Source organism: Chanodichthys erythropterus, chromosome 4, assembly GCF_024489055.1.
Source record: "Chanodichthys erythropterus isolate Z2021 chromosome 4, ASM2448905v1, whole genome shotgun sequence".
Lineage (NCBI taxonomy): Eukaryota > Metazoa > Chordata > Actinopteri > Cypriniformes > Xenocyprididae > Chanodichthys > Chanodichthys erythropterus.
Window position 1 is genome coordinate 23087359 of NC_090224.1, and position 24160 is coordinate 23111518.

At 37.0% G+C, this 24160-nt stretch overlaps 2 protein-coding genes and 1 long non-coding RNA gene across 7 annotated transcripts in view; 2 read left to right on the top strand and 1 right to left on the bottom strand.

The window, feature by feature from the left end:
• Positions 1–23096, top strand: LOC137019276 (E3 ubiquitin-protein ligase pellino homolog 2). 5 transcript variants are annotated; one of them, XR_010894984.1, is made up of 8 exons: positions 2790–4273; positions 4913–5042; positions 5141–5242; positions 6609–6806; positions 6926–7111; positions 8693–9165; positions 21391–21523; positions 22987–23096. XR_010894984.1 is itself a non-coding variant. In XM_067384562.1 (7 exons), the coding sequence occupies exons 1-7, from the start codon at positions 4179–4181 to the stop codon at positions 21407–21409; spliced, it is 1203 nt and encodes a 400-aa protein (XP_067240663.1). In that variant the 5' UTR covers positions 2790–4178; the 3' UTR covers positions 21410–22395. The 5 variants fall into 5 exon arrangements, 4 of the variants coding, with proteins under 4 accessions (XP_067240662.1, XP_067240661.1, XP_067240663.1 ...); XM_067384562.1 differs by lacking the exon at positions 22987–23096 and having other exon boundaries at positions 21391–22395; XM_067384561.1 differs by lacking the exons at positions 2790–4273; positions 21391–21523; positions 22987–23096 and adding an exon at positions 1–434 and having other exon boundaries at positions 8693–9826.
• The window catches only part of LOC137019278 (homeobox protein OTX2-like), a 3296-nt gene continuing 1767 nt past the window's right edge, over positions 22632–24160 (bottom strand). The window contains exon 3 of the mRNA XM_067384563.1: positions 22632–23507. Coding sequence (XP_067240664.1) covers positions 23019–23507 — 489 coding nt within the window. The 3' untranslated portion in view covers positions 22632–23018. The remainder of the gene's footprint in view (positions 23508–24160) is intronic.
• LOC137019280 (uncharacterized) overlaps positions 23438–24160 on the top strand; it is a 9982-nt gene continuing 9259 nt past the window's right edge. Inside the window, exon 1 of the long non-coding RNA XR_010894985.1 lies at positions 23438–23572. This is a non-coding gene — a long non-coding RNA (uncharacterized lncRNA). The remainder of the gene's footprint in view (positions 23573–24160) is intronic.

Sequence of the window (24160 nt, forward strand, 5' to 3'; positions counted from 1 at the left end):
TAAAAGTCATAAAGTCAATGATGCAGAGCCGGCCTGGACTCAGAGAAGCGCGCTGAAGCCGTGCGCGTCCCCCCGCCGCACACATGGCACGTTCCACTCCGCCGCGAGCTGTTCTTTCATCCGCCACCGCTCGTTTCTGGACCAGATGAACGGACTCGCTCCGAATTTTCACGCTTTACGACCCACGGAAGAGCCATGCGCTCGAGACGGCCCGTCTGTGGAGATTCACGCGCGCTTTACGTTTAAACCCGTCGCTTCTCATCGACACTTGATCTGTTTGACAGACTTGCGCGGCTCTCCGGGGCTCGATCCGGTTGTGTGACACCGAGAGCGGACCAGAGTGACGGTGTGTCCAGTCCCATGTTGCAGCCGAACCAGCACGAACATGCCCGCTCAAAAGATCCGGTGAAATACGGCGAACTGGTGATTCTCGGGTGAGTGATGCGCATTTACTACAGCAGCTCCGAGATTCACGATTATGTGGATTTCTTACAATGTGGCAACATTGTTACATTTACATGAAAGTGTTACAATGTGGCAACATTGTTGGATTTAAACAAATTTGTTACATTGTAGCAACATTGTTACATTTAAATGAATTTGTTACAATGTGGCAACATTGTTGGGTTTAAACAAATTTATTACAATGTAGCAACATTGTTACATTTAAACATTTGTTACAATGTGGCAACATTGTTTGATTTAAATGACTTTGTTACAATGTGGCAACATTGTTTGATTTAAACATTTGTTACATTGTAGCAACATTGTTACATTTAAATGAATTTGTTACAATGTGGCAACATTGTTGGATTTAAACAAATTTGTTACAGTTTGAAAACATTGTTGCATTTAAATGGAATGTTACAATGTGGCACCGTTGTTGCGTCATGATGAGATAGCCTGACCTATAATGCAATTTATTTTATTAAGCGTATTTTCATCATGTTTACATTAAAACAATCAATTGTTGTTAACATCATCGTGGCTGTGATTAACAGTGTTCTGAATGGATGGCAGTGGGAGTGAACCTGTCGATGAAGTTAATTAGTCGTCGACTGATATGCACATGAAAAACTGTCTGATGATAGTAAATAACGTGTGAAGGAAATGTAGACAAATGCAATAAATGAAAACAAACATGTTTAAAAGACACTTAATATTCAGTGATATTATGGATCTGACTGAACTGAACAGATCTATCTGCTCTGAATAATGTCTTCTGTAGAGCTGAATCTGAATTAGTCTCATATTTGATGAAGTTTGATGAAGCTGCTTTGAAACACTCAGTACTGTAGAAATAAAGCAGACCTGATATTTCCGTCCATTCTGTAAATTAAGCAGATAATCTGAGAATGGCTGGATTTAGCATGGATTAGGAAACAAAAGAGTTTTTGCTTGATGAATCGGTCGGTGCTGATCACTTCACAATGGCCAAATATTATCAATCAGTCTATCGGTGTTATTAACAGAGGCTCATAGTTCAGCACAGCTGTGAGCGCGTGACATAATCCACTCAGGAAATGAGAGCATAAAATGTTTCCGCCCACGCATGTGTGTGTGTGTGTGTCTCATATCAGGAAGTGCTTCTGCAGGGGCAGGAACTCCTCTAATATCCACACAGACACTCTGCTTCATCATGCTTCACCTTCCTCACATGATCTGACCTAGTGCAGGAGGAATCAGACCGTAATCAACTCAAGCCCGCTTTCAAAGCAGCTTCACAGTAATAAACAGGAAAAATAATGATCAAACAGAGTCATAATCTGTGTAAGGAAGCTCCAGTGATGCTGCTCTGGTCTACATGCATGAAGGATTTTCTTGTTGTTCTTGTATTAAGGGTATGAGAACAGTTTGAAGTCTCTCTGTTCATTAATGGCATGCATTGGTGTTATTTTAGCATAAAATGTAATGAAAGCTCACTGAGATAAAACCGAGAGACTAGATGTAATAAAGTTCATGCTCTGTTCTTCTGGCAGCATCAGCAAAATATCTAGCGTCTTAAAATCTAAAACACAATCGCCCTCATTGTGAGTAAATGTTGTGTCATCTCTGCAGGAATGTAATATGAAGATTATACAAAGTATTATTTATTTTTAACAGCACTATGAAAGTGAATAACACATATAAACATATCTTTGGGTCAGTTTTGGGCTTTTTTTTTTTTTTTTATGTCTGCGGGTTGAAGCGACCCCAAATAACATGATCTTTACTCCCTGAAATGCAAATTTTAACAGAGGAACCGTGTTAAAAATGCAGATTTTATCCCCCCGGAATGCATTTTTACTTGGGAAACCCTGCCTAAACCACTAGTTTTGAGTAGCAGTTGGGCGGGGTTTGTTGTGAAAACCTGGCAACCCTGCTTTGGGTGCAATTATATGCGTCACATGACTAAACATGTGTCATGGTTTTCAAATACCTTCATTTTCACAGTACAAACCACAACGTGAAAACTGCGTTTTTCAATGTTAAATACTTCAGAAAGCTTGCGGGTCTCACTAGTGTTTCCATCCACCTATTTTTAAGTGCATTTTGGGATATCGCTTTAAAAAAAAACACTGGATGGAAACTCAAAGATGTGTGAAAAATTCCAGTGGATGCATTTTTGTATTCGATAAACTACGATGGAAACACATTTACCGAATAAATCCCTCAAAAAGTCACATGACTTTGCCTCAGCAGAGGCTATGATTGGATGACTGGACTAACCAGTGGACCAATCGCATCGCAGCATGTCATATGTTGGTTTGGTGGTTCTGAAACGTCAAAGTCTTTCATCAGAATGATTTGGATTAATTTCTTCTAGAAGCATCTCACACGATTGTGTTCCCAAACATCTCTTGAACACATGGGATGGAAATGCTGCTTTATTCGCAAATGTTTCATGCGATATTCCAAGTTAAATTCGCAACTTTGGATGCAAACAAAGCTAGTGTGAACAAAACTCAGAGGAAGATGTAGTTTAAGTGATCAGACACACATAAAATCCCTCAGATTGGCACTGAAGGAGCTGAACGAGATCTGAATTGAGCTGAATAATGACACTATTGTCTTCTGTAGAGCTGAAATGGAATGCTTTTAAACCATCTGTATTGTATAAAGCGCTTCATTGATCCATATGCGTTTACCTCAGTGGCAGGTCAGCATGCGACTATATAGAGAAAAGAGAAGCGTGTGAATATTTCATTGTGTGTGTGTGTGTGTGTGTGTGTGTGTTTGCATGCATTCATGCGAACTCAATCTCTGCTGCGACCGGTCTCGGTGTACAGTGCTGAAGTGGCAGTTTGACCGCTGTGGACACGGTCAGGCTTGCTTTACAGCAGCATCTATGCCACATATGAATATTCATCCGCTCATATGCCCTGAAATGCTGTGGTTTCTATAAAAGATTGGCAGTATCACCCGCTCTGAGCCCAGCTGTGCCATTGAAACACAACACGCCTCGTTCTCTCCTCGAGTCTGAACAAAAGCGTCTTTCTCTTCTGGACGGCGTATACTGAGGTTAGTGTGGCAGATCAGAGCTCGTTAATTAGCTTATTATGGGCGTCACATGCATGCGATTGCCTCCGAATATCCTCAAATCTCTTGACTGAACTCTTGACTTTGCTTATGCTTTTGGTCTTAAAGGGTTAGTTCACACAAACATGAAAATTCTGTCATTAATTACTCACACCCGTAAGACCTTCGTTCATCTTCAGAACACAAATTAAGATATTTTTGATGAAATCTGCTGTCTCTTCATTGACTGCTACACAGCTACCACTTTCAAGCCCCAGAAAGGTAGTAAAAACATCATTAAATGTGACTCCAGTTGATTAACCTACATTTTATGAAGCGACATGAGTGCTTTGTTTGTGCAAAAAAACATAGTTTACTAGTTTATTTACAAAATATTAATGTACAACACGCATTCACAAAAGCAGCACGACCTATAACGCTCCTTTCTCAAGATGTAATATCAGTCTCTGGTGTCTCCAGAATGTGTCTGTGAAGTTTCAGCTCAAAATACCCCACAGATCATTTATTAAAGCTTGTCAAATTTGCCCTTATTTGGGTGTGAGCAAAAACACGCTGTTTTTGTGTGTGTCCCTTTAAATGCAAATGAGCTGCTGCTCCAGAAGAGGGCGGAGCTTTAACAGCTCAACAACAACAAAGCTGGAGAATCTCACGCAGCCAAAATGAGGAAAGTGTTCAGCCTTACATTGTTCAAACCGGAGTCGACACTGATGGAGAGACTCAGGAAGAAGTTACAACTTTTAGACGTTTCTGAATGGTTAGTGGATAAATTGATGTAGTTGCTGTGGAGTTGATTCAACTCATCCACTAGCATGTGCCGTCATGTTCATCTTTTGTGTTGAATTGACCCTCGTTTGTGAAGCAGTCCGGCGTAAAATGACGGCATGACAACAACACTCGACTACAACAACTCTTCCTCTTCTCTAAAGCAGCCCAACATGGCCCCGCCCCCTTTGTTGTGTGCTCTCAGGGGCAGGGTTTATGTAAATTTTAGGGTTTGTGATGTCACTAACCCAGGAAGAAGCTCGTTGTAGTCCCTACCAGCCGTTTAAGAAAATATCTCCTTGCATTGAACTTTGCAGATGTTGTTTATGCTCAAACATCAACATTACACACTAACTAAAGTTTAAAAAAAGTGAAATCATATTCAACCACTCTTTTAAATATGTCAAATAAATATGATTTTATTGCAGAAATTGTCATGCATGTTATTTACTATGATTAAATTAATAAATAATGTGATGTCAAATATTAGCCAATCACAGGGTTATTTCACTATTTGAATTGATTTTACTAGTAAATCTCTTGAGATAATCAGTTAATGTAATGTGCAGTGTGATATAAGATGCTGTCATCTCATGGCGGATGAGGTCATCAATATGAGTGTGTTCTGCAGGTATAATGGCTCTCTGCCGGGTGGAGACCGCGGTCGCAAGAGGAGCCGCTTCGCTCTTTACAGGAGGGCGAAAGCTAACGGCGTCAAGCCCAGCGCGGTGCACATCCTCAGCAACCCCCACGACAGCAAGGTGTGTGTTTTATTCAGCACACCGCAGGTGCATTGAGGTCACCGGCCGAGGGAAACGCCTCTGGAGGGTTAGTGACACTGCATGACCTTTCGTTGCAGGCGGTGAACAGCAGGGGGCAGCACAGCATCTCCTTCACCCTCTCCAGGAACCAGACTGTGGTGGTGGAATATTGCCATGACAACGACACCGACATGTTCCAGGTGAGTCTGCGGAACATCATGTTCTGTTGAGTTCTGTTGGATTCTGAGCAATTCGCCAAATCAATCAATCAATCAATCAATCAATTAAAAACATTAATACTTTCCCAAACATTACAAAAACATAAACATGTTGATATCATTAAGTAAAACATTGAAATAAACTAGAATAAAAGGTAACTATTAGATAAAAAGAAAAAAATAGAAATGTTCCAGTTGAAGCACTAAAATTACTGGAAATAAATAAAAACTAAAACTGAAATAAAAACAAATAATATTAATATTAAGAGCAAATTAAGAACAAAAACTGATAAAAATGACAAAAGCATGTAACAAAATAAAAAAAAAAATTAAAACTGAAAATATAAAAATAAAAGCTCATTCAAAATATTAATATAAAATATAGTAGTGTATAAATAATACTGATGATTTTTAAACTTTTAAACAACAAAAAAAAATCTGATAAAACAGTAAATCTTTAACATTAAAGTCCGAGTTAATATCATTAACTATTTTTTGTTAAGCAAAATAAAGCTGAAATAAAATAAAATATGAATATTAGATGGAAAAACGTAAGCTGAATGAAATTCAGAAATGTTGCTTTGGAAATAAACTGAAATGAGGTTTAATTCAGTTTTAGTTTTTATGTATTTCCAGATTTTTGCACGTAAAAAGCAATATTTAGAAAGAACAACAACTAATAAAAATGACAAAAGCACATAACACAATTACTAAAAAGTATATGAACTTATATATAAAAATAAAAGCTGATTCATAATATTAATAACTGCATAACACTGATGAAATTATGATTTTAAAAACTTTATTTAATATTTGATTGTGAATATTATAAACTATATTTGTAATTATTATTATTTATTCATTTTAAATGTGAAATTTTGATTTATTTTGTATTATTTCTGAACAGTAGATCATGGGTTAAAAACATCTGCCAAATGGATAAAAGTAAATACGCTCAGAGGAACAAACATAACAAAATACATAATTTATTATTATTTAGTGTCAGTTCAGCTTTATCCATGAAATCTTCAGGTCAGATTGACGCACTAACATCACAATCTAATGGAAATTTCACTCCAGAAAACCGTTCATGACCTTAAATGACAAACATTCTTGGTTAACCAGTATTTTTAACTATAATAACTAATAATAACTATATTTTCGCCCAGCTCTGTATGTACAATTGTATAATTAAGGATGTCCAACTTTATCCGCGTACACAGAAATGTATAGCAAATCTCATGCAAAAAGTAACAATATTATCACCCAGATTTGACTCAATAAAGTGTGACCCGGGAAACAATATAAAGGCGGCATGATCCGAGTCTGATCCGTCCGTGTTCTGCAGATCGGCCGCTCCACGGAGAGCCCCATAGACTTCGTGGTGACGGACACACCGGGAGGATCCAAGGAGAGCGAGGACTCGTCTTCGGCGCCCAGCACCATCTCCCGCTTCGCCTGCAGGGTCGTCTGCGACCGCAACCCTCCCTTCACCGCGCGCATCTACGCCGCTGGCTTCGACTCCTCCAAAAACATCTTCCTCGGGGTCAGTATTCATCCTGGGAAAGATGCTGGACACAGTCGTCAGTTGGATAGCAGCCACTAATACTGTCATGTTTTTCAGCTCATGCACTATATGCATCTCGATATGCATCTCTCATGCAGGAGAAAGCCACTAAATGGAAGAATCCGGATGGTCACATGGACGGACTCACAACCAATGGTGTGCTGGTGATGCATCCGCTGGGATTCCCAGAAGAGCCCAAGCAGGGCCTGTGGAGAGAGATCTCGGTGTGTGGAGACGTGTACGCCCTCAGAGAGACCCGATCCGGCCCGATCCGCGGACAGCTGGTGAATATGACACGCATCCAGATTTAAATCCTGAGTGTTTGTGACCTGGAGTTAAATGATGTGCTGACCTAATAACAGCCTCATCCACTCAACACTGCGAATCACAATCGCTCGTAATTACTTTGTGAACCACAAGAGCGCGCTGATGGCCTGCTAATGTGATTTACAGCTGCTGTGAAAGCTCTCTGAATGATGGGTAATCTGTGAAGGCGCTTTATTCAGCTGATTACTTCCTGTTTATATCCAGCGTTTGCTCTTGTGTTTGGTGTTAAAGATCTGCAGATCACTGAAAAAGAAATATTTTGAAGAGTCTGTTGTACGGCTATTTTTCTGGTAAAAATTTATAATTTAATTTAAAAAAAAAAGGGATTTTAAAATGCCATAAAAAATCTCCAGGTCTACTGCGCTTGTTTGTAGGGCTGCACAAATTAGCCCAAAAAAATTACTATATATGACCAAATATATATATTTCATAATATTATTGTTAGTATTTAAAAAAGTTATATAAGATAATAACAATAATTAAATAATATAATAAAGTTATAATAAAATAATTTATTATAACTTTACAGTACAATTGTAAAATAATAATGCTAATATGCATGGCTTTTATTTTCTTCATTAAAATATTACAATAGTAATATTTCTTATTTTGTTTCTTAGATATTTTAATATTATTTAGACATTTTTCTTTAAGAAAATAATGTAGTAATAATTATTTATTTTACAGTAAAACATTGATTTAATATTTAAATATTACTATAGTAATTTTACAGTTGCACCGTAATTTATTTTTATTATAGTTTTTTTAATAATTGTTTTAAATTTTTATTATTTATTTATTTTGCAGTACATCATTGAATTAACATTTAAAAATGAAGAAATTAAGACAACCTTAATATTAGTTTTATAATTTTACTGTTTTACTGTAAAAAAATTCATAATAAGTTTATTATAGTATTTTATTTAATTATTATTTTCATATTACTTTCTTAAATACTAACAATAATATGAAATAGTACAATATTATCATAATAATGTAAAATAAAATTAATACATTTAATGTTTTTATTTGACAGTGAAATATTAGTATTTATATTTTTGAGAAATTTTTAAGAAAATAATGTAATGATAATAATGTATTTTGCAGTACAACATTGATCTAAAATTTGAAAAGAAGAAATTAAGACAGCCTTAATATTGTTGTTTTACTGTTGTACTGTAAAGTGTATTTTATTATAACTTTATATTATTTTATTAAATTATTTTTTTCATATTACTTTCTTAAATACTGATAATAAGATTAGAAAATATCACAACAGTAATTATTATTATTATAATCATAATAATGTAAAATAAAATTAATACATTGAATAAATATTTTTTTATTTTAGAGTGAATTACAAAATTTTCATTTATTAGTAGTAATACTAAAAATAATTATTATTACTTTATAGCCATATTGGTGTATAAACACAACATTTTGGCCAAATTGTGCAGCCCTGCACACAAACACAGCAGACCTGGCGCAGTCAGAAAGTCAGAGCAATGGCAGCCCTCGTCACCGGTGTGTGTTTGCAGGCGCAGGGCGAGAGCAGCGCGCTGCAGGACGGCTCTCTGGTGGATCTGTGCGGAGCGACGCTGCTGTGGCGCACCGCTGAAGGTCTGCTGAAAGCGCCCACTCTGCGGCACCTGGACGCCCTCCGCCTGGAGCTGAACGCCGCGCGGCCGCAGTGTCCCGTGGGCCTGAGCACGCTGGCCTTCCCCAGCCTCCCGCGCAGCCACAGCCTGGAGGAGCGCCAGCCCTGGGCCTACCTCGCCTGCGGACACGTCCACGGCCGGCACGACTGGGGCCAGCGGCCCGAGCGCCACCGGGAGCGGGAGGAAGGCGCTTGCGGCGGGACGGGCGGCCGGCGGGAGTGTCCGCTCTGCCGAACGGTCGGGCCGTACGTGCCGCTGTGGCTGGGCTGCGAACCGGCCTTCTACGTGGACGCGGGCGCACCGACTCACGCCTTCGTGCCCTGCGGTCACGTGTGCTCCGAGAAGACGGTCAGGTATTGGGCCGAGACGCCGCTGCCTCACGGGACACACGCCTTCAGACCCACGTGCCCGTTCTGCTCGGCCCCGCTGTCGGGCACGCCCGGGTACACGCGCCTCATCTTCCAGGGGCCGATCGATTGATGAGGGGGCCGAACGAGGGGACGAAAGGGGTCGGGAGTCTCACTACAGGTCAAACGTTGGGAATAATGTTTTTGAAAGAAGTCTCTTTGTTTATTTAATCAAAAATACAGTAAAAATTGTGAAATATTATTCCAATGTAAATCAGCTGTTTTCTATGTGAATATATAGTAAAGTGTAAATTATTCCTGAATTTTCAGCATCATTACTCCAGTCTTCAGTGTCACGATCCTTCAGAAATCATTCTGATATGATGATTTGATGCTCAAGAAACATTTATGATTGAAAACAGTCATATTTTTTTATTTTTCAGGATTCTTTGATGAATAGAAAATTCAAAAGAACAGCATTTATTTGAAATAGAATATTTCGTAACATTATAAATGTCTTTACTGCCACTTTTGATCAGAATTAAACTGCTAATTTATTTATTTATTAATTTTTAAAGTCTTATTTACCCCAATCTTTTGAATGTAGGTGACAGTTTTTCACAAAAATTTTCAACACTGATAATAATCATAAATGTTTCTTGTGCATCAAATCATCATATCAGAATGATTTCTGAAGGATCATGTGACACTGAAGACTGGAGTACTGATGCTGAAAATCACAGGAATAAATTACACTTTACTATATATTCACATAGAAAACAGCTGATTTACATTTTTACTGTATTTTTGATCAAATAAACAAAGATACTTCTTTCAAAAACATTTAAATAAAACACGAATTATTCCAAAATTTGACTGCCAGTTTAAATGTGATGCATATAATAGTAGCTCTGCGTCTATGAATTATGCTGCCTTCAAGTCATAAACACATGAATATCGCCAGTGTCATATAAATATATATCTTTATTTGAGTGCCAACTATATGAGTTTGGGGTGTCGATTAATAAGTTAAATGTTAACTGCAGTTAGTCACACCTAAAATTGATCATTCTGTCATTTACTCTTTCTTCTGCTGAACACAAAAGAAGATACTTTAAAGAATTTTCAGTTTTGACTTCCATTGAATTTTTCAGGAGCGTGACTGCAGTTCTAATGCTTGCTTTTCTGGTAACAAGCTAATTTTGCCAAAAAATGATCTCTTGAAGGCAGCATTGGTTTGCAACGCAGAGATTCCCGACCCGTTTCGCCCCTCGACGGCCGACGCTCTCTCCGTACATAGACCGAACCTCAACATCTCGCACAACACACACTAGAAAGTACAAACTCCTTTATTAAAACGCTTGTTTTCAGCAATAAACACAACTAGAAGATCAACCAGAGAGATGCAAGCGGTTCGAGCCGTGTACTTCCCTCAACCATGGCTGAACCTGGCCTTCACCGAAGGGCTTTACTGCTCACTGATAGTTCAGCCCTCCTGATTTCTCTTTCTTTTCCTTTATTTTTAGAATGTTTTAGCATTTAATGACAGTTGTAGCTGCAGTATATGCCGTAGTCGTTTGAAATTGTCAAGATGTCATATTTTTCTACATGACTGTGTTACTAAGCTTGTTTAGTAACTTGTTTTATATACAAGTGTTTCACATATAGCAGTATATAGATTATATATATATATAAATATAAATATATATATTATTTTCTGTACATGATATGATTTGAGTCCAGGAGAGTTTGCTGAAGAAGGAATGCCTCACTGTGCCGACACGCGTCCCGTATGATGAATGTACGATTCCGGCGCTTCGTAACCGTCTACGATCTCCCTGGTGCTAACGACGATTTCAAACGATTCTTTCACGTTAAAATTCACTGATTGTTTCGCTTCAGCGCTTTATGATAACTTTCATCAATACATCATGAACAAACGCTCAGATAAGAAGCGTTTGACTATATTAGTGGTTATCAGTATTAAAATGAAAAGGTGCATCATGGAACCATCGATTCGTATAAAGATCCTTTATTTTTAAGAGCAGTTACTGTATATTTAGGGGCCAAGCACTGAAGGTGTGTAGTATCCTATCTATGGCAGCCCATAGAACCACTTGCGGGAAAGTTATGAAATTTGGCACACAGAAAGAAGATTGTCTGAACAGTCACCATACCAAAATTGGAGTCTCTAACTCAATCCCTCTAGCGCCACCAACTGTCCAAAATTTAACTTACATTTGTGCTAATAACTTTTGGGACTGTAAGGGCTTTTTTCTTTTGATCTGCGCCCTATTTTCCACCATGAAAAGTCATCATGTTCAGACCTTGTCAACAAAACGTTATGGAATTCAAGACGATTCGTCAAACAGTTCTCGAATAACATGCGAAATGTAACGCCAAAATGAACGTGAGGCTATATATCCACAACGCTTTATCGTATTCTGCTCAAACTTGGTGTGTGTTATGACAACCATGACCTGAGGCTACCTGCACCATTTCAGGGCAGTGCCACCTAGAGGTCAGGAGATATGAAAAATTGCAATTTTGCTTATAAATTTGGGACACTGATAGAGGACAGTCTGATTTGTCACCGTACCAAACTCAATCCCTCTAGCGCCACCAACTGTCCACAATTTCACTTACATTTGTGCTAATAAGTTTTGGGACTGTAAGGGCTTTTTTCATCCGATTCCGCTCATTTAGAATTTTATGAAAACCCTACTTTTTCAAACTCCTCCTAAATGGTTTGTCCAATTTGCATGACACTTGGTATATAGTATCTGCTCACACTAGGCCTGTTCCGATTTTCATGAAAATTGATCCAGATCATCTTCAGACCATGTCAACAAAATGTTATGGAATTCAAGTCGATACCCAAACTTGGTGTGTGTTATGACAACCATGACCTGAGGCTACCTGCATCGTTTCAAAACAGTGGCACCTAGAGGTCAGGAGATATGAAAAAAGGCTAATTTTGCGTATAACTTCTGAACGGTTTGACCAAAAATAGATTCTCTTTAGATTCGGTGTAGCATGCTGAGTCGAACGATACCCAATTTTCCCATATCGGCCACATTTGTCATAAAATGCTATATTTACAAACGCATTGGCGTATCGTTACAAAACTCGGAATGCGTCTTTGGGATCATGCCTTGACGTTTTGCGGCAAAGTTATAATGACATTTTCAAAAATGGTAATAACTTTTGATTAAATTAGCCTATTGTAATGATATATTTTTTGGGTCATGCCAAGAACATAGATACAGTTTTGCCATAAATGGCGGAACTTCCATTTTGATTTTCTTTAAAACAAACTTTTTTGAACTCCTCCTAGACCATTTGTCCTGATTTTCGTCAAATTCGAGTCAAATCTTCTTCAAACTGTGCCGACAAAGAAAATGGATTTCGTTTCAATAGACAAAACCGTTTTCGTACACGGCGGCAACAAATTTGAGGCATGTTGCCAAGATGACTCTAAAGGCTGCAATGCTTTGGCATATTGACACCAAACTTGGCATGTGTCATTGTCATCTTGCTCTGATCACACCACATCAATTAAGTCACAGCGCCACCTATTGATCAAATGAGATAAACCATTAAATCAAATTACAAATGACTATATTCAGCCTTTTTGCCTAAAATCATCTTAATATATCTTTAATTGCTCATTGTTGCAGTTGGTCTGACGCTCTCAGCCGTGTTGGCAGGACTTGGCCCCTTAATCGCTGCTCGCAGCTATATTTATATTTGCATTCATGCATTTGGCAAACATGTTTAGCGACTTGCATTGCATTCCAGCTAGACTTTTTTTTATTTTTTTTTATGCATTTTATATTAGTTATCATATTAGTTATATTAGTTAGTGGACGAGAACACCTCAGCAACTCATGACACACTAGATGCATGACATTATAGTGCAAAAATGTTATTGATGAAAGTTATTTTTATAAAGTGTTACAGGTAGTCGTCACACATATGCCTGCACACCTCGCACTGTGCATCTCCAAGCATTATAAGCTAAGCACTCGACAAAGCTTCGTATTGCAGGGTTTAGAGATCGAACAGCTCTACTTTACCTCACAAGCTATAGAAGAGACCTCAGTTTACGACCCTATTTTTACCCTCCGATAAAGCCGTTTGGATTATTTTTCACCTACGTCGTGTTCCCTTGATATTATGAGATGGTTTAGCATGAATCAGGTTATGCATTCTCAAATTAATGCAATAGTTCACCCGACAATTGTTGTGTGCTCGTTCTGAACCTGTATGCACTTAGTTTTTCTGTGGAACTAAACAAATAAAAGGACACATTTTGAAGAAATGCTTCTTCTTGATGCAGCTCTTTTCCATGCAAAGGACAATTTTTTTAAATAAAAATCCATATGCACAATATTTCAAGTTATATATGATGCTTTATGTGAGGAACAGTCGCTATGCACTGATTCATATTAAAAATGCTGCATTGGTGCATCGCGCCACGTTTGACATCATCAACACTAAAATGCTGCTGATTCTCAGTGTCGCCATGCAGAAAAGAGCTGCGTGAATGAGATGATTTATAATCCATACGGGTTTGGCTCGACATCACGTTTTTGTCGCTTTAATCTGGACATGTTGCTCCCCTCCAACTCGTTCTCTGAGACTGAGAAACAGTCGTTGAAAGTCTGTGTTAGTTAGACATTAGAATCTATGCTGATCCGCGGCGTCTTGTAGCAGAAAATCCAACTCTGTGTCCGAGACGGACGGTTTCTACGTCTTCCAAACGACCTCCACTCCCATTCTCGACCTCAGGTTTACACTAGTCGAAGTTTACAAATGTTGGCTAGCAGGGTTAGGACTGTCGAACGTGTGCCTGCATCGGGGTTTTCCGTCTCAGAGGTCAACGGGAATGGCATTTCCAGTGCAAATTCAACTTGTGTTTGTTCAGTATTTGAAAGTCAGTAGCTCTGAGAAACGGCGGACAGGATCGCTTGTGTTCGTCCTGAGGGACTCGTGACTGATCTGCTGTCATTCAACAGTTTGAGTGTTGTCTGTTTTGTTGCTTTCGAATGAGATGTGAAGATACTGCACCTTGTGTTTGACTCACTGAATAAAACCTCTATCTCAGACACGAATCCTGACCTTTGACCTTTCCACTGCCACAATGCACTTAAACCTGTACGAGCGGATCCAAACTGATGCTTAAACCCAAGGTGCACTGACAATCACAAATCATCACGTGAATAAAAGTGATCTTTTCAAAAATGCATAAAGGCTTTTTTAATTCTTTACATTTTATATTAGTTTTTCACTAATTTCTAGATTGATGCAAAAGTGTCTTTTGATTCTCGAGAGCTCTGGGTTTGTATTATGGCAGATATTTCAGTCATGTTTCATCTGTAACATGGTGTTTGCACTAATAAACAATCAATAGGCCTCTGTGAAAGTCCCTGCAATGATGCAATGAGGGTGAGATTGTATGTATCGACCACTAGAGGTCGCTGCCGCTCTTTTGATCACTACATGACGTCACTGCAGCCGTTGGATGGACACTATGGACTCAGACACAGGTGTGCAATCTTAACTCTATCAGAGCCTTAAAAGTTAGATTTTTATGAATTATCATATATCCACCTTTTTCCTGACGAGCCTACTGAATTATTTGCACTTCCGGTTTGGGTAAGGTCCATTGAAAAAGACTGAAACGCATAATTTCAAATTATAAACTTGAACTACAAATAATTCTTATCCGTAAGTTTGACTGAATGTTAGTGTGAGTAGAATACTATCGTCTCATTGTACCCAGTTTTATTGCGATTGTGTAACGGAAGTTACAACCATAATTTGCTGTTGAAGTTTCTTACAACCATAAGTTTCTTGATCTTTTTCTGATTTATTTTTTTATTTATTTATTTTACCAAGTCGAAGAAACAAAGTTATTTTATTTTACCAGTCCGCGATCTACTTTTTGGCGCCAAATTACCTTAACATATTTTTTTTTTAACACTTAACCGATTAATTCTTGATTGGCGAGAGATATTTTTGTCATTTGCCTAAGAAGAAAATAATTGACACAATATTTTAGCCATAGTGTCGAGTGTGAGGCGTATTTTCTGTCGCCAGAAAATCCAAACGCCCTGTTTTTGAATGAATCAGTGAGTCGATTCTTTTCCAAGTATTGGTCAAAGGAGTTTGCGCAGGTTTTCTCAAAAAGGTTTCGTGAGAAAAGCTAAATCATTGAAAAAAAAAAGATGAAAATAATTGAGACAATAATGTTGAGTGTCAGACTGTCGCCAGAAAATCCGAATTTATAATGACCGCTTTGTGAATGAATCACTGAGTCGGTTCTTTTCCAAGCTTCAGGAAGCTTCGGAGCGTTATGAATCTTTTGTGTCGAATCATGATTCGGATCGATAGTCAAACTGCTGAAATCACGTGACTTTGGAACTCCGAACCGCTGATTCATAACGCTCCGAAGCTTCCTGAAGCAGTGTTTTGAAATCGGCCATCACTATATAAGTCGTTATTTTGTTTTTTTGGCGCACCAAAAATATTTTCGTGGCTTTATAATATTAATATTGAACCACTGTACTCACATGAACTGATTTAAAAATGTCTTTAGTACATTAATGGATCTTGAGAGAGGAAATGTCATTGCTGGCTATGCAGGCCTCACTGAGCCATCGTATTTCATCAAAAATATCTTAATTTGTGTTCTGAAGATGAACAAAGGTCTTACGGGTGTGGAACGGCATGAGCGTGAGTAATAAATGACATTATTTTCAGTTTTGGGTGAACTAACCCTTTAATGTATTATTGCGTCATATGCAATTGTTTTTATGAATTTATGTGTTTATGAATTTATGCTGCTGCTGCATTATATCTGCATAATGTCAGATATTCTGGGCAGGGCAGAATCACAGCAGCACTGTTTAAACTCTTGAACTGAGAAAAGACAAAGACTGTATGTGTTGAAGAGGACAAACTCAAGTGAGATTGGCAACAGAATAGAAACCTTTCCCTGCTTTGCATTTCATTTGCATGCCTGGCCGTATCATCCAATGGGATTGGAAGTGGAGCCGGCGGCTTAGGAAGAGGAATAAAGCCTGGAAATGCCATCAGTGCCTCCATCCCGCGGGATGATAATACCCGGCCCGTTCCCGTCTCCGTTCTTCTCTCTTCATTGTCCTCTCTCCAGCACGACTGCAGAGTCTATAAGTAGATCCCGTCCAAAGAAACCCGGATTTACAGCTGAAAACACCAGATACTGAGCAGAACTGAGAGAGAAATTCAGTAAATCACACGAACTACACAACAGTAGAGATCTCTTCTGAAACTCTTTCTCTCATTGCTGTCTGAGAGGAACAAACTGAGATATTAAAGAGATCTCGCTTACTATATATATATTACAGTTTAACAGAATTAAGTCGTAAAAATTCATTCATTTATATTTTCTTTTCTTTCAAATGAATTGAGTTGAGCTCTACTAATGTAAGATCAATCTGTTCATTTTCTCAGTGTTTTGTGACTCGGCTCCGTGACGTCCTGTTAAAGACTCGTTATTTGAAGCTTTCTCTAATTAATCAGCTGCTGGGAGACGAGCTCTGGGATAATGAGGTCAGAATCAATGGCTGCCATCTGTAATGTTCACCTTTGACCTGTTGCTGTAGTTGTTTTACTGTCATTCAGACCATTCTTGAGATTTTTCCGTTCCGTCACCAACCATAACAAGTGTTTTGTTTCTGAAAGTAGGGCACAGTTACGGGTCACACACACACACACACACACACACACACACACACACTCATTTGAGAAAGATCACATGATCTTTGTGATTCTTTTTGGACTCTTATGACTTTTGTTCTTCCACTGTGAAACATGATTAGATCACATTCAGCACAAAATCAACAAAGGAGTTTTTTGCACTGACATTATCTTGTCAATTAAAATATAATTATCCCTAAATTACTGTAAATCTCATTCTCCTTACTTGTTTTGCATTTAAAGGGTTAGTTCACCCCAAAAAAATTACTCTCCCTCATGTCGTTCCACACCCGTAAGACCTTCATTCATCTTCAGAACACAAATTAAGATATTTTTGATGAAATCCGAGAGACTCGTCCATAGACAGCAGTATAATCAACACTTTCAAGGTCCAGAAAGGAACTAAAGACATCGTTAAAACAGTCATGTGACTGCAGTGGATCAACCTTAATGTCATGAAGAGACGAGAATACTTTTTGTGCGCAAAAACAAAACAAAAATAACCACTTTATTCAACAATCTCTATCATTTGTTTCGAAACACTTATGACATAACGAAGCCTAGTTTACTGAAATCATGTGACTTTGGCACTGATTCGAAACAAAACATTCGTAAAGCTTCATGAAGCAGTGTTTTGAGATCGTCCATCACTAGATATTGTTGTAGTTATTTTGGGGTTTTTTTTGCACACAAAAGTATTCTCGTCTCTTCATGACATTAAGGTTGAACCACTGCAGTCACATGACTGTTTTAATGATGTCTTTAGTTCCTTTCTGGACCTTGAAAGTGTTGATTATATTGCCGTCTATGGACGAGTCTCTCGGATTTCATCAAAAATATCTTAATTTGTGTTCTGAAGATGACACGGAGGTCCTACGGGTGTGGAACGACACGAGGGAGAGTAATTAATGACAGAGTTTTCATTTTTTTTTCATTTTAATTAATAATTAATGAGTTAAAATTGAAGAAGAGTGAAATATTTTCAGGTAAAATTCATAAAGTGAAACTGATGTGATCTTAATATGAATTATATTCATCTGTTCACCTAGTTTACAATCAAATAAACGTCATGGAAAACTACACTCTAAAAAATACTGGGTAAAAAACAACCAAAGTTGGGTTGAAAATGGACAAATCTAGTGATTGTTTTAAATCTTTGACTAACATGCTGGTAGTTTTATTTAACTATTGTTTAAAAATGACTGTCTGGCTTAAAATGAACCCAAATTAGGTTGGAAATTAAAAATAAGACACATAATTACTGGAGGAAACCATAATAATCAAAAGGTGAACATTTATTAATAAACAAATTAATAAATGTTTATTATTGAAATATTATTCATTTATTAAACATATTAATAAATGTCAATTTCCCACACATTTTGGGTTCATTTTAAGCCAGTCATAGTCATTTTTAAACAATAGTTGAGTTAAATAAAACATTTAACCCAATCACTGGGTTTTCAACCCAACTTGAGTTGTTTTTAACCCAAAACAACATTTTTTTAGAGAGTGTGTGTTAGAATTGTATTATGTTAGTATGAATATTAAAAATAATATTGTATTTTCTGTTCTGGGATGTTTTTCAGCTGTTTTATGGTGAAAATGTCGCATCCGCAGCACAAGCTTTATCTCTGAGGTTTCAGCACTAGTTCTTCTTCTTCAGCTCCTGTAATCATCAGATTGTCGTGCATCGACTCTTTGTTGGTGTTTATGGCATACTTGCGGTAGTGTACTTCCATTGTGACGCAAGTAATCCGCGCGCAGCCTAATCCCAGAGCAGGTGGTCAGGCGTGTGGCGGTGGCAGGGGTTCGTCACGCCGTTCCCTCTTCCTGCAGGAAACGACGCGACCGACACGCGTGCGCTTTCATATGAACACACACACACACACGTTTGTTGATTATCTCCACATAATGAGGCCTTCATCGTTTCGGCTTCATCAGCACGAGAGCAGACGCTGACGCACACGTGCCAGCATTCATACACACAACATCCAAACACACTCGCAGACGGCCGGCCGTCGCCATTGACAGGTGGGCCAGGAAAAGTGGGGTGGAAAACAAGGGTGGAAAGGGGCATCTGTTGACCGACAATCCCAGCCTCCTCTTGTCTTTGACCGACCCATCTGCTCGTGTCTTTCAGAACAGATTTACATCTTTGCCTCATTTTTGCACCATAAAATAACAGAAGTATTCTCAAAAGTTCAGAGTATCTTCTGCTCATCACAGCTGCATTTATTTGATCAAAAATACAGTAAAAACTGTGAAATATTATTACACTGTTTTCTATGTGAATATATAGTAAAGTGTAATTTATTCCTGTGATTTTCAGCATCATTACTCCAGTCTTCAGTGTCACATGATCCTTCAGAAATCATTCTGATATGATGATTTGATGCTCAAGAAACATTTATGATTATTATCAGTGTTGAAAACAGTCATATGTTTGTGGAAACTGTGACACATTTTATTTTTCAGGATTCTTTGATGAATACAAAAGTTCAAAAGAACAGCATTTTTTTGAAATAGAATCTTTTGTAACATTATAAATGTCTTTACTGTCACTTTTGATCAATTTAATGCATCTTTGTTGAATAAAAGTGTTAATTTCAGTGTCATTTTAAGTTTGATGATCATAAGTAAATATGTCTGTAAAACAGGTTAGAACTTTTAGCAGTGATTATTAAAGGCATGTTCTCAGCACGAATGCAGTAAATCCTCTAGATGAGGCTGTGATATATTTAAACACTCTTTAGTCACGTTTTTGAGGAATGACAGGTTTCGTCCTGCAGAGAAGGACTAAAAATAGCCGGACAGACGGTGTGTTTGTTTGTTTATGAGGGAATCCACAGGTGGACGTGTTTGATATGAGGCACATGCTGGTCAAACGGTTTAGTGCTTTTAATTAAGAGGCTGTTGGTTTTTCATGTGAGTGAAGCTGAAGTACATCTCTAAAAAGACACTTAATATTCAGTGATATTATTCATTTGACTGCACTGAGACTCTAAAATGAGAACAAAACGAGCTGCTTTAATTTAATTTGTCTCACATCTGATGAAGTTTGCATCACTGATTCTGTATTTTTCTGTTTGTCACTGTGAAGCTGCTTTGAAACATTCTGTATTGTATAAAAAACTTTCACTGCTGTTGTTGATGATGTGAGAATGTAGGGCAGAAATTCACATAACAATAGAGAGCAGTGATGCTGGAGACAAAAGAGTCTGACGACACACAAAACATGTCCGACCTGTTTATCTGTGAAAATAATGTGTTTTTTGTCTATTATATTCAGTATTATAAGTAGAGATTTGTATCATCGTCAGTTTAATAAACTGAAACCAAAATACACTTGACCATTATCGTCCTGAAGTGATCGTAGAAAAAGGGTCTGGGGAAAAAAACGTAAATAAGTAATATATGAATTAGAATAAATTGATAAAAAATGTGATTGAAATAAAAGGATTATTCATCTATTAAATTAACATATGATTAAAAATGAAATAAATAAATAAATAAATAATAAAAATAAAATTAAGTAGATAAAAAATAAATATTTTGGAAAACTGTAAAAATAAAAACAAATAATAATAGGATTAAAATAAGTAAATTAGATTAAAATAACATGTAAAAGTCTGTAAAAAATAAATGAATAACAATGTGATTAAAATAAGAAATATTAGTTTTTAATCTATTAAATTAACATATTATTAAAAATTAAAATAAATAATAAAAATAAGATTAAGTAGATAAAAATAAATAAATAGTGTGGAAAACTGTAAAAAGTAAAAATAAAAACAAGTAATAATAGGATTAAAATAAGTAAATTAGATTAAAATAACATGTAAAAGTCTGTAAAAAATAAAAGATTAAAATAAATGAATAACAACGTGATTAAAATAAGAAATATTCGTTTTTAATCTATTAAATTAACATATTAAAAATTAAAATAAATAATAAAAATAAAATTAAGTAGATAAAAATAAATAAATATTGTGGAGAACTAAAAAGTAAAAATAAAAACAAATAATAATAGGATTAAAATAAGTAAATTAGATTAAAATAACATGTAAAAGTCTGTAAAAAATAAATAAGATTAAAATAAATGAATAACAATGTGATTAAAATAAACAATATTAGTTTTTAATCTATTTAACAGTACATTTCTATAGTGAGTAGAAAAAAATAAGTAATTTTAGATTTATAATATTCATTTTTCTATAAAAGGTAGACACCTTTTAAATGTTGAGGATGATCAGATTTGGGGTTCATGTAATCTAAAGACTGAAAATCCCTGCATTACATCACAATTAGTAACTAACACACACAGTTGTTTTATGTATTTGTTTACAATTTTATTTTCTGTATTTTGCTCCATTTGGATGTTAAACATTGTTTTGCATTTACCTTTTCCGTTTATTATTTGCTCACAAATTGCCCATCTTATAAATCCACTCCTGTCCCCTGACGGATTCTGTTGTCCCTCAGGGTTTGTATTAGTCTTTAGTCACTAATAATGGCATCAGCATCATCATCACTGATGGGCAAAGCGTCACACTCACAGCAGGGGATGTGATGACCAATTAAACCACTGAATCTACACAATACAGCCACCAGCAAGGTAAATTAACATCCACTTTTCCTGTTGACCCTGGTTCATTCAGTCATCTGTCTTAAAGGGTCATGACATGAGAAATCAGATTTGCCTTGATCTTTTGATATAAATATGAGGTCTTTGTACCAGTTTCGTAGCTTAAAACTTCCTCCTCATTATAAAAAACAGATTTATTTAATCAAGCTCCAAAACGGCTCATACTGCAGAATCTGACGTCACACGGGCAAGTACATTTACGGAAGACACCGACCCATCAAAATGACTGACGCTGTCTACGCTGATACAGTATACAGATGTGCGTTCAGTTTCTGAAGCCATTATAATGACTCCTGGATCACATCGGAGGATTTCATGTTTGTTCGGAGCATTTTATTTAGTAAAAGAGAAGAAACAAAGAAACTTTTGTTGACAGATGAAGCAGATCTGACAGAAGCTGCATCACAAAGCACAAGTAAATGATTTCATAATGCTTTGTCTGTAAATGACAGTTTTATATGGATAATGTTTTCAAAACACTTACTCACATGCAATCGTGAGTAGCCGTTGATACTGTTTCCTATGCAGGGACGTTAGCCAATCATAACAGGCCGTTTACGGACACGCCTTAAAGTAGCCGTGCCTTAAAAACTGATCATTTGAGACAGAGGGTGAATGAATGAAGGTTGATAATTGTTTTTCTGCATGTATATGTGTTTTTTGTATTAACGTTATAAGTGAATATCAAGGAATATTTCATGTCATGACCCTTTAATTTCCTTGAAACTTGCCTCTGTAAAGTGACTGTACCCACATACATATATAATGTCCTTTTGCTTTATATAATATATGTATGTATGTAAATATGATGGTCTGGATTTAACATTAAATGCAATTTTCAGGAGGGGTTTGTCTAAGTTAAATAGTTAATGCTCTGATGATCAATAATGTATTTTCATTTTCTTAGTTTCTTAGTTTGTTTTGCAAATTATAACAGGTAAATTATTTATATATTGTTTAGACCTTAAGTTTCAACATTTAATAATTGTTAAACAAAAAAGGTGGACGCAATTTTCCGTCAAATATGAACATTTTAATTTAATAGGACTAACATTTAAAAAAAACAAATCCCTCCGGCTTTACAAAAGTAATAATTTATTGTTACCAACTGAACATACAAATAAGAAAGTCACAGTACACTTTTCAATGACAAGAACATAATATAAAGCTACAACAGAACGCAGTCTAAAAATACAAGAAAACACACAAACATACGGATTGTCTCGTACAGAACAAAGCTACTCATTTGAGAAACTCTGGCTTGATCAAAGCAGGACATCTTAAGAGGCTTAACGAGATCTGGCTCGCTTGACCAAACATTTGCTTCTCTTGATCTTTTTGTTTTTTTCTTGGTTGCATCGTTCAATCTTTTTAATAATAATTTAGTCAAAATGATGGAGCACATAATTTCTGCTTCCTGTTCGTTCCATCAGGCTGAAGATATTCCAAGACATTCCCTGTGCTTTTACAAAACCTGAAACTTCCACGACGACATCTGATCTTTGTAATCCAAGCAGTCTGAGTTGAAGTTCAGCTTCCATGAGGCGCCTTGCTCTTTGTAGTCCAGGCAGTCCGAGGCGGCGCCGAAGCCGTAACCCTGTGCCGAACCGGCTCCGGTCAGCTGATGGTGATGCACGGAGCCAAGATAAGAACCGCAGTCCATTCCGCTGAAATAAGACGGCGTGCCAGTGAAACCCGGACTGTATCCAGACGCCTGCGTGTATGTGATGGGAAACGACCTCTGCATGCAGGAGGATGGGGAGGTGGAAGGAGGCTCGGGGGAGATGGAGGCCGGACTCCAGATGGGCACCGGGACGGAGGACGTGGCCGGTAAGGACGGGTTGCTGTCAGCAGTGATCTCTCGGACTGGAGAGCTCTTCTTCTTCACTGCTGTGGTCTTCTGCACAGAGCTCTGCTGCTGACGACACTTTGCTCGGCGGTTTTTGAACCAAACCTGTGAAATGATATCAAAGCGACACATGCTTAGACTGCTCAGAAACCGTACAGAAAGTGATGAAGGTAAGCTTTATTTACATGAAAAACGTTATGTTTTACTAGAGTGGTTTGACCTACATGCTTTGGTAAGACTTCATAACTTTCACTAATAACTCTATATGGGTCGTTCTTCAGAGCCAACATCTTAAAAATGTCTTTTTCTACAAATTTTGTTTGTATGCAAATTGTATAATATTCAAGCTACACATTTGTAGTAATTGTGCAGTTAATTCTCATATTGTATTTTCAGAAAGTTTTGGAATATTTTTCACTACTGAAACAATAATAAATCATTTAATCAGAAGAGTCACATTGACCTATTAAGATTGTGTTCACATCTACCTTGGAAATATATTCTTTCACAGGTAAATCAATAATAATTACAATGTTAACAACATTTCAAGTGTAATTTATGAGATTTGTTGTATTTTGAATCCAATCTTTCTTTGTAAAGTCATAAAGTTTATCAAACTGATTTCAAAGTTCATTAGTTTGAATAAACATTGAATCAAACACTATAATAACATCTGAGCTGATCATTCAATATACTTTATTTCTGAGAAATCCTCCATGTTTCGGTCGTGATGCACAGTTTCAGTAGTGACAGTAATG